At 39.3% G+C, this 11,886-nt stretch overlaps 1 protein-coding gene across 2 annotated transcripts in view; it reads right to left on the reverse strand.

The window, feature by feature from the left end:
• KIAA1328 (KIAA1328 ortholog) overlaps positions 1 to 11,886 on the reverse strand; it is a 171,596-nt gene that overhangs the window by 157,959 nt on the left and 1,751 nt on the right. Inside the window, exons 2-4 of one of the 2 annotated variants that reach the window (XM_038125884.1) lie at positions 8,793 to 8,838; positions 6,959 to 7,098; positions 3,084 to 3,178 (exon numbers count right to left, since the gene is read on the reverse strand). In XM_038125884.1, the coding sequence (XP_037981812.1) occupies positions 3,084 to 3,178; positions 6,959 to 7,098; positions 8,793 to 8,838 (281 nt within the window). The remainder of the gene's footprint in view (positions 1 to 3,083; positions 3,179 to 6,958; positions 7,099 to 8,792; positions 8,839 to 11,886) is intronic. The other variant, XM_038125885.1, reaches the window with a different exon arrangement.

The following is an 11,886-nucleotide window of genomic DNA, read 5'->3' on the forward strand; positions in this document are numbered from 1 at the left end:
CTACGGAGTTATGATCATCTCCATTTAACCAAAGGCCAAGAAAGAGAGATCTCTCAAAATCTGCATATCACTCAAAGTATTTCACCCTAGAATACTTCATAATCAGTCTCAGTGTGGTGTCTAGGAAGTCCTTAATGTTCAACAGGCAACTGGCTACGTCCCAGCAGGCCCCGCGCTGCTCCTTCTCTGAAGAGGCTAATGTGTCCTGACACCGGCAGCGAGCACGAGCATAAGAATCCTTCTGTGTCTTCACCATGCCACTGCTCATTTCATTACATAAGCTGATGACTGCTTCAGGAGCAGCCTGCAGGAATAAAAGCTCAGAGAGAATCTTCTTTGCCTCTTTTGAAAGGGCTTTGCTTATAGGGAAAGATAAAATTTGCACTTAATGTGCCACTTTCACCACCACACCAGGAGGACCTTACTGAAAACATGAAGGTGCCACACTGGTTGTCTCAGAAAATAATGACTGATCACACTCAAGAATACTCCACTTACTCACAAAACACTTTGGCATTCATGGGCATGATTCATTCTTCTCAAAAATTCCTCTACAAAAGCAATTTTAAAAGAATCTGCTGACACAATAAATTAAAAAGCTCAAATTTGCAACATTCGAGTATTTTAAACTCTGGCTCCAGTCTGCCATTCTCATTTCACCTTAAAAGGATACATTCAAAGAAGGGTAAGATAATGGTTAGATTTACAGGCGGCAGCACAGATCAAAAACTACGATTATTTAGCCTAGAAAGGAGGATTAGAAAGGATAGAGCTGAGTCCTTTCTTTAGACCCTGTCTCAAAATCCAATTCCATAAAATTCTGAACAGCTAAGGTGATGTCAGCCGCTGGAATCCCCAGCAGGAGATCTTTACAGCCCAGAAGCTCTTCTTTTTTTCCCTAAAGAAAATGATATTAATGTAGCTAGCATCAGAATTTACTCATACCAATACAAAATCTTACACTTCAGCAAATTAACAAATGCACTGGCACACACACCCTCAATGTTCAAAAGTGCAGTGGGAGTGAGTTGGAGGAAAAAAAGTAAAAAATAGGAAGAAAAGTACAGGAGAGCTCTCTCTTTCAGCAGTCAGAGAGGCTGGGGAAAGACCACTACCCTGAACTGCTCAAGCAAGCCCTGGCTGAAATTAAAGACCCAGGAGTCAATCATATTTTGCAACTGGTTTCCACACAAACAGAATTTTACCGCTTTAAAAGAGCTTTTGTGCAGCTGCTTACTGACCAATCTATATCTGTTCACCATCCTGCAACAAACATGCATGAATTAGCCTCAACTAACATTCATAAATTATAGCAAAATAAGAAACAGTGAGGTGCAGCCCAAGTGAGACCTTTATTATTCCAAGTATTTCCTGCAGGACAGTGTTCTTGTAAAACTTTCAACATTCTGCTGCTCCTTTTTCTTCTCCAAAGTAGCAAAGAATGTTCTACTGCTTGTAAAAACTCTCTATCATTGCACAACTAAGGATGAAAATTATGGAGAGTTTTAAAAAAGTGACGAGGTGAGCGGAATTAAAGTTCAACTTCCCTATTACTCTGCAAAGGACTTTTAATTACATCCAATAAAAATATGATTAGGTTTAAAAATAAAAGAGAACTAAGTATAAAATAATAGTGTTCCACTAATTTTACTTTTCAAAATTAATGTTGCTGCACCTTCTATTTTTCTTCAAAGAAATGTCAGGCAGAAATATCAAACTGTCCTCAGGGAAAAATCACAGCATCTGAGATTTAAGAAGAACCCCATGCTCGAATGAATTACTGTACTACTATTCACTAGGGAGCAGTGTATTATGAGGAACAATGTAATAAAAGGCTTTTTTTAATATTAGAATATACCTCTATATATCAACAGTGGCAACAGTGTCCGAATAGCTCCAACATCTGACAATTTGTAACCAGGCATCCCACCAATCTACTCTTTATGACAGTCTTAACTATACATTTTCTAACACAGAGCATGATAAAATACAGTTGCAAGCATGAAGAACTTCAGAAATTACTAAAATACTGTATGGCAAGAAATCCTGTATCAGTACAAATTATTAGCAGGTAAAATGGTCCACTGGACAAGGATAATCAGAGAGGAAATATTCCTAGCTGCACCAGAGAGTTACTGCATGACCTTGAGCAAGTCACTTAATTTCTCTAATTTTCCAAATTTTCCTATATAAAATGAAAAAGGACAGTAATTCTTGCCAATTATTGCACAAACATAAGGGATCTATGTCAAAAAGCACTTAATTATTAAGAGTAATTATTAACAATAACTTCTAGCCCAAAGGACCTGGGATCATCTCACAAGAGCTTCCCCACCGATATGGCAAAGCCTGCCAAAGGCCCGTGCGCTCCTCCTCATTTTTACATCCACTCCATAAGAAACAGATCTCCAGACATCCTGAGGTGTTAGGGACAAAGAGTGGGACAAAAATCACCTCACTTGAATTCAACCTCTTTTTCACCTCCTTTACCTTTGAGAATGTAACTAGCACTGGAATGAAACTTATAAAAAGACTTCTGCTAAAGCTGAGAAACTTGCACTATTTTTACCTCTCCTTTCAAGGAATTGGTAGAATCTGAAGAAATTAAGGGAAGCAAGAAGAAGTTTGGCTAGGTAAGTAAATATTACACAGGCAAATCATTACCAACATGTTTCAGCCACGAGATCAGCAATGCACCTTTAACATGGCCTTCCATTCAAAAGCTTGCCTCTGCCAAATAAGAAGCACTACAAAGTTTCATACCAAAAAAAGTCTGTCATTTCCAAAAGCAGAATGTGTTTATTTTTAGCACTTGATACACACAAAAAACAAAATCCTAGCCCTGTCATTGGCTTATTACAGAAGTATTGCTGGTCATGAAATTTTGGCCTCCGTTTTAAATATATACTTAGGGGCTCAGGAAGCACAGAAAAACCAACCAGGCTGCTTCATACTTTTTCCAGCAAGAAAAATTACCTTGTGCAAATATTCAGGTTTTTAAAGCAGTCCTACATTGCTTGATGTTAATTAGAGAAACGACTCTCTTTAAGCTTAATGCATTTTCAGGTGATGCTTCTTCTTACCTGGCAAGTTCTTTAATTAAGTTCGCAATGCGTCTCTTGTCCTCAGGACACAAATCCTTTAAAGAAGCACTCTTCATTCCTCCTTCATTAGTGCCCTGAAAATTTAAAGTTACATTTTAGAATGTACTGTTTAAAAGAAAACACATACTTCATAAGCTATTAAAAGCATTTCAAGACTTAATAATTAGAAGCTGAAAGTAGATCAATTCCAACTGGAAATAAAATTCGTATTTTTTAAAATGTAAGTACATTTCAATGAAACAAGTTACCAAATTGTGAAGAATTATTTTGAGATATTTGTAATTCAAATGCAAGCTGCTAGCTTCAATACTAAAACATACTGGGTAAAGTTTTAAGACATGCACTATTCCTTGATTCACACTAGATAAAGAGGAGTAGGCTCTCATGACTTGGAAATCTAGTGCAGCAATATCCAAATCCAACTTCAAACTTAATCATATTAGGATCATAATGTAGGGAGTAAGAAAAAAACCATGCCGCCCTAGCATTTATGACCAAAGCACACAAAACAGCAAGATAGTGTTAGCAGAGAGCACATCCCGTATTTCATTTTTCCAATACAGAGAAAAGCACACACACCTTCACATGTGGCTACTGTTTTGTTTCATGGTTTATTTGCTTACTTTGTAAATATATACTATATTTACGAATACATATATAATGAAATTCTTTTTCGTATATAAATACTCTACTACTAAATACATGCTACTTTCGTAAATAACGCTTGTCAAAAGAAGGGCTGAGCACTTCAGATCTTTCTCGCATTCCCGGCAGCGCAGAGAGAACCGCTGCACTTTCCACGTGTGCCCACCAGAGGGCACTCTGCAGCCCGGCATTCCCGACTTCGGCTGTTGGCACGCAGGAAACGATTCCAAACTGGTTCTATTCTCCAAAAATTCCTCTGATCGGGTATTCAGTTCTGCAGCGCTAGCGGTAGGCGCGAAATGGGAACCCGAAGATAAAGGCAGCAATAACAGCCATGCTGTCCTGTTCAGGATTTTGGCAAGTTCCAGTACGTCCACTCAATCTGAAGGAATTTCAGTTTATACTTTTACAAACCCCCCCAAGTGCATGCAGTGCTTTAGATCAGATGAAGGAATGCCACCAGATGCCCTGCAGTTTGACCAAGCCAACACAATAATGCACAAAAGAATACAAAGCCAACACTGGGCTTCTCTCATTATCAGTAAAAGCAGCTGATCTACACCAGAGAGGAAGTGACCCCTTTCCTTCTTAGCTAATTAAACAGAATCTTAAAAACAATTAAAGAATAATGCCCACTACAAAGAGAGGTGATGTTTTCACACAGACTCATGTTTTACCTGTGTGACCCTTCATTTTAATTTCAGTGTATTTTTATCAGGGGTGAGAGGGAAAGGAAATTCACAAGGCAAATTTCAGCACTTTTCAAGGGGCATTTGATTTCAGAGTTTTGTACCCAAACATAAGTCACTCACAAATGAAGAGAGAACTTCTAACTTGACTGAATTCAACTAAACGTATGGTTGAAGGAATTTCACTTTGCATACTAAAAATGTGTGACTTTTTTTTTTAAGCAGACAGATGATGAAACTCCTTTAAGAAAAATGAAAAGTTACAGTCTTCAAAAAAGAGAATGAAGCTTGATCACATTAGTGAATGGGATTTTAAAAGAAGGTCTCAAAAATTACTACCCAAACCGATATACATACTGTCAGACAGACCTTTGTGAGGCGAAGAGGGAAATCAGTTTTTTCTATCATCCACAAGTATGCAAAGATGGCACACAGGAAATTATCAGAGGAAGACTTGCACCATAACACACATCAAAATGAAGCTGTGGAATAATGCACAGCAACAGCTTGACCACCTAAAGACAACAAGGGAGGTAGAAGCCAAGACTGTCTCCTTTTCTTCCATACAGTTCAGGATAGAAGACAGTTTTAGAACTCAATACAGGGAAGATATTCTCCACATCTTGGAAGGTGATAACTGCATGACAAAATCATGCAGAATCACAGAAGGGACCACAGCACTCAGCTACTCCAGCCTAGAGCATTTTACCCAGAATTATGTCCAGGCCAGGCTCGATGAGACTTCGAGCAGCCTGATCTTGTAGAAGGTGTCCCTGCCCATAGCAGGAGGGCTGGACTGGACGATCTTTAGGGTCCCATTCAACACAAACCATTCCATGACTCTAAGCCATAGTAAAGCCATCAGCTCTCCCTAGACATGGACACAACGCTTTGCAGAAAGTGAGCTGTGTTGTTGATGAAAATTCCATGCAAAAAAAGTTCTTCTTCAATAACAAGTAAAAACTTGTTTTGTTCTGTTTGTTTCAAGTATTCAGAGCTTATCTTCAGAGTACAAAGTTTCCATAAGAATTTGGCAAGGCAAGCAAAAAACAGAAGGTTTAAAAAGACAAAAGTGAAACATAGCTTTGAACACATCTTGTTGTCAGTAATACAGAAGCACGAGTCACCAATTAAGATTTCACGTATCAGGCATTATATTTGAAAAAAGAGTATACCAAAACCCATTTATACAATGGCTCTCACAAAAAAGGAGGAAAAACTCTCTAGACAACAAGTAACGCAATCAATGCACCATTCAACAAAACAAATTTTAATGTGGCATATGAAGGCATCTGTGAGGCAGCAGGCTTGTAGATACTTATGAAGAGATGCTTCTACATAAAGACTCTGCATAATGGGGGCTATTTGTGGAATTTATCTGCATGCCACTTAACAGCATCATTTGCAAAGTAGAGGTACATACCAGACTCTAAAAGCAAGTACCGATAAACAGAGAAATGGAAATATACATGTCCAGGAAAAGCCCTAAAAGATAATACTAGTTTAACAACTAGTCATGTGTCACGCTGAAGGATTCAAAGGGCAATGACACTATCAAAGCAACAAGAACTGAGTAGCCTGTCTTCACATCAGAGTTTTGAACCTACATGTCTGAAACACAGCAGTTACTCAGCACACAGAAGGCAGAGAAGGACATCTTAGATGAAGAACAAGACTTAACTGCATGATAGTAAAACAGAGATGCAAAGCAGTCAAAGGTTTTAGATCCTGCCTGCAAGTGGGAAGAAGCCAAACCCCAGTGATTTACAGGCTGGCCCAAGATGACTGCTAGGCAAGAGACTCAACAGTACTCAAATGACTTACCCAGTCATTGTACTACACAAACCCTGTTAGAAAAATGGCATCTCTCAACAGATTTCTAAACATCACAGCATCAGTCCCAATACAGAGTAACCTTCCAAAGGAAACCCCGCTGCTTTGGAATTTCTCATGCAAGGAACTGTAGAAACACAACACCTAGTCTCACAGGAGGAGACCACAAAATTCAAAGCAGTTGACATCAACTGACAAAGCTACTTCTACTGCTCAAATGCATTTTAACTTTCAGTATCAAAAACAAAAAAGTGATTTTATCCTTCTAACATAAGCAGGCACAGCAAAAAGGTCCCTAAAATGGCTTTTTACTCATTTAATTTCTAAATGAAATGACTAGAGCAATGGAAATTAATAAACTGAACAAAACTTCTTGCATTTAGCTAGTAAAGTATAGGCACTACCTAGGGCTAAATGCACTGCCTCTGTACAAATACACACATAGAAATATAACCTGGTTTACATAGCCCCACATACACACCACTTACACAAATTAGCACATTCAGCCTTTGTTCTCTTCAGGTGATAATTTCTGACAGAAATCCAGCATGCAAAGCAGGCAAAAAGCTTAAGAGACTGTAAAAATAACTACTCTAAAACTGTTAAAACATTTTCAATCTAACAATTCACAGCTGTTTTTTCTACTATGTGCACTCTTAGGAGCAAGAAAAATTTGCTTTTACTGACCTGCTGCCCTGTCAGACCTCCTGTGCCTCTCTCAGGATCCATGGAAACAGAAGCAACAGCTACAGGCACCTTCAGTTCAGTTTGACCTGTTTGATATTTTGGCAAACACCTTGTTCTTAAATTTCCTTTTGCAGATACTCCTGTAAGTGAAAAACAAGCAGAACATGCAGATTATAAAGGAAAAGGGGCCTTATTCTTGCCTTCCACAAAGACAACCTTGCCTTAGCAGCTCTTTTTTTGAAAAGAATGTGTACCTCAGGAATAGGCCTGCAGTTCCCCCCAGCCTCTCACTCCATACAAAATTTCATTAGGGGGAAAACATCAGCAGAAAAAGAGGTGCATGGCACTGAAGCACACCCAGCCACAAGGAACATTTTGTGAATTCTGAAATGCACGTTTTGTCTTCAGACTGAAGTTCAGTGCAAATAAACTGCCTTTGAGTAAGATGCAAAAGCATAAAATTGAGCTTCTGCTTTGATACCCAAAGACAGTAAGGAACCAACCAGCAGTAAAGCTGTCAAAAGTACCACTCATATAATAAAATACCACTTTTTCTGTAACAGCCAACCTACTGATGCTCGGGCTGTTTGTTCCTTTCAGGACCAAGCAAATGAGTAAAGGTAACACTGCAGTGCACACTCCACAGATCATCTGTCAAACACTTCCTGCCATAATTAGAATTAGATCACCACTATGAATGGTAAGAACATGAAAGCACTGAAAATCCTGATGCTGCAATTACAAACTGTCAACACTGACACTAACACTAAAACCTCCCAGGGTCAGATAAAAGCCCATAGCTACTTGGTGCAGCCTCAAGGTTTAAGTTTTGATTATTCAGAAATGCAAAAAGTTTTGAACAAAAACTATTAACTTCATACTAGCAGATCAATTACAATTATTTGGGTAATTATTTTCAGACATGTACCAGAATTCAAGTGAAAGAACTAAATTATAAGCTCCAATATCTCCATGCTCGTACACAAGTGAAAACAATGGTCCTGAAATTCACTTCCACAGAAGTGGTAGAAAACTTCCCACAGTGAATCAATTTCCATCATTTAAAGGGGCCTATTTCTCTGGGCTTTAAATAAAGCAGGATCACTGCTTTATTTGCAGGGCCCAGAGAAAAACAATCCAACATCACCTGCATCACCATCCAAATCTCTGCATGTGTTTTGTAGTTCAACAGAGATGTCTGGCCAGTAGTTTTGAAGGCTACCCCTACTTAAGAGTACAATTCCTCAAAACTTGTAACTGCTGGATGACACACACACAATTTCAGTCTAGAGTTAACCATCCCCAGATACGTTTCCAGGACCTTGTGTCACTTAAAGAGCTGTCTTTGAAAACAATTAAGAGAATTCTGAAGGGGAACTAAGAGCATTCATCTTTTCCTCAGTGATGTACACAAGTATGCACTCAGTAAATCAAGGTCAAAAGAACTAATAAAATAAAAAAATTGCTTTATCTGTACACAATGAATCTTCATTTCAATTGATATCTTCAAAATTTACAAAAGACCTAACACCTCTAATGCTTCAACATTCCTTGGAGATCACATTAAAAATTCAGCTTGCCTGATAAATTGGATAAAGCCACACTGTACCTGCAACAGAAACAACTCCCCTGGAACTATTCATCTTTTACAGTATGCTTATCTAAGCAGCAGAGCATAAATCCTCTGCTATAATCACACATGTCCCATTACAACTTACAATGACTCTCTCCCTTACACACACTTATGTACACAAACCACACACCGGAAAAGACACTGCAAATTTTATCATCCACAGGAAAAAAATCTTTGTTTACGTCTATTAGAAGGTCATACCTGAAACAGGTACCAGTGGATCTTCTTCATCAGAAGCTGCATGTGGCTTTGTTAAAGAAAATAAAAAGAGTGCAAGCTTAGCTCTTTAAACAGGACTCTTAAAGAAGTATTTGGCCTCCTAATTTTGCATAGCTGTTGATAAGAAAACAGTCAACATTCTGGGAGCAAGAAAAGCTAGGAAAACTTGGTTAAAAAAAATCAGCACAAAGATTGCTAAAACAAAAGGCCTTACTCCTTCTCCACTGTGCATTAACTTTCAGCCTGTAAAGATTATCTCAGAGGTCACCTTTGCAAAAGATCCCAGGGACCAGCCCCAGAGCAATTACTAAGATAATGAACTAATAATACTTATTTAAATTTAAACAGTTTATATGGAACATCTTGATGTGTAGGGAAAGCAAATTCTGAAACAGAGTTTATTGATATGGCAATGAAATCAGTTTGGGAATACATTGTAAGACACATAAATGAGGATAAATGCAAGAGGTTTCAAACTGGTCATTCTCCTCTGATCATCACATGATGAGTAATACATAAAAGCTTGAGGACTGATTTTCTTTATGTTTCAAGAACTTTCAAATATCCCAGAGGTTTAATTATTGAATTACTTGACCACAGAAAACACTTTAAAATCAGAACCAACAGGGCACCATACTATTTGTGCTATTAGCAGTCACTCTGTTAGCAGTAGCTGACCTTGAATTCCTGCCTCCTAAAAGCCACTAAAAATAGGACTCAATATAACTAAGGAAAGTGTAAATCATGTGTAAATGTGTAAATCATACTGTCTTCCTTAAAGGAGCAGTTTCATTTAGCTGAACGTAAAGATTGTTATTCCCACATGAACAACTAACGTACTTGTGACTTAATCCCAGCCAGGAACTCAGTACCAAACAGTCACTCCCTGTCCACCTCCCTGCCCCAAGCGGTGAGGAAAACCAGAGAGAAACAGTAAACCTCATGGGTAGAGATAAGAAAAGCTTAACAACTGAAACAAAATAAATCAGGATAATAATACTAACTGCAACATAAAGGGAAGAGGGAGAGAGAATTTAAAACTGAAAGAAACAAGTGATGCACAGTATAGCTGCTCACTGAACAATGCCCAAGCCTTTCCCTGGCAGGAACTGGCAGCTCCCAGCCAGCACTCCCCAGTTTATGTACTGGACATGATGTTCTGTTACGGAATCTCCCTTTGGCCAGTTCGGGTCAGTCTCCTGGCCGTGATCCCTCCCAGCTTCTTCTGCATCTGCTCGCTGGCAGAGCACGGGTCACCCAAGTCCTTGTTTTTGGATAAGCACTGCTGAGCAACATCCAAAACATCAGCGTGTTATCAGCATTATCCTCATGCTAAATACAAAACACAGCATACCACGTACAGGGAAAAGAATTAACCCTATTCCAGCTGAAACCAGAGCAATACTGAAGTAGAAAACAAAAACACACGGCACAAAATTCTCTTCCGCTAACTTTTGTTTACACCCCTTTACTTTCCTCAGCCTTCTATGGTTGGCCAATTTTCTCAAATTTCTACTACTACTCAATTTTCTACTAATTACTCAATTATCTAATTTCTCTACTGTTAACAGATAAAGGCATTTAAGGTTTTGCAGCTGCATTCATACAATAAAGTAGAATTGTGAAAATATTTCAGTGACCCTATACAAACTCTTGCCTTTACTTAGGTTTGCTTCTGAGAGCACCACCTCAAAAAACTTAATTTAGTAAATTACCACAGAGTGGAGGAAATTAGGAAAAGTCTAGGAGTTTCCCCCTGTGGACAGCAACTTCAATCAACACCCACTGTCCATCACAAATCTGGTACTTGTCTCACTGGAAGGGCCTGATTACAGGCTCACTTATGATCTTGTTGATGCACTTTATCACTCGTAAACAATTACCACTCATCAGCCTCACACCAGTTTAAAAACACATTCAGTGAGTACTGCAGTCAAAGCCAGCTCCCTCTACAAACACAGAGAGCATTTCTGTTCTCTCATGTGAGCTGCAGCCTGCCATCTCCAGCTGCCAGAACACACAGCGGGGGCATAGCACGAACGGGGCAAGGAAGCTGAACAAACTCCCCGAGGAGGAAAGCACTGTGCGTACCCCCTTTTCAAAAAGCACCAAGATGGATCAAAAGTCCAAGTCTGGATCACAGCCCAGCCCAAACAGCTGTGTCAGCACAGCCACAACAGCAAGCTGCAGGGTACTGAGAAGTGTATGTTCAACTCGCACTGCTTCAGGAAACAACAAACTTCAGCACAGGCAGTTCCTACTCAACTGACATACGGCTAATCTGTGTGTCAACACATGGCTATAGGAAATAAAACGATCTGCCTAAACAACATCCTGCTTTCAGAGTGTGCCTCTGCTACTGCCAGCTGTTGTGGATAAACTCCTAGTAGCAGGATGCAAAGACTAGTCAAAGTAATCACTGTTACTCCCACCCAGCTACCAGGACAACTCTCCTGGTGAAGCTTTGCAGCCCAGCGTATTGGAACAACTCAAAGTTAGAGCAGGCTACCTCAATCAGCTGGACTGAAAATCACAATGACTCAGAGGCTGATTCATAAGCCATGCATTTGCCTCAGAGTAACAGACTGGGGACAGCACCAGCAGCAACCTTTTAACATTAACCCAGTGGCACGTGCCTCCCAAGACTGCCAGTAAGGCAGGTGTAGTATTATGAGCCGTGTACCACCACAGCTAAAGTTCAGTGCAACAGCAGAGAGAGGCACTGCAGAAACTCAACACCTGGGTACAGTTCACCTACACAACCTGCCTTCCTCTGCTGAGTCGATTCAACAAGGTTGGAGAGGACCTCAGTTTTCCAAATGTATTAAATCAATCTACCAAATTCCTCCTCTTTTTTTGAAAGCACACACACAACCATTATTTTTAAATTGTGCCACGTGCTTTTCTAAGAATTTAAACTTTTTCAAGGTCAGAGGCAACACTGCCTATTCACCAAAACATGTAGAATGAAAATGGTTGTCAGAAAAAACTTCATTTCTTGGAATATCATGATGCATGAGGCCACTGCTGGGCTCTATAAACCGTATTTAGTTACAAGAAACAATAACTGTTTGAC

Source organism: Motacilla alba, chromosome Z (assembly GCF_015832195.1).
Source record: "Motacilla alba alba isolate MOTALB_02 chromosome Z, Motacilla_alba_V1.0_pri, whole genome shotgun sequence".
NCBI lineage: Eukaryota > Metazoa > Chordata > Aves > Passeriformes > Motacillidae > Motacilla > Motacilla alba.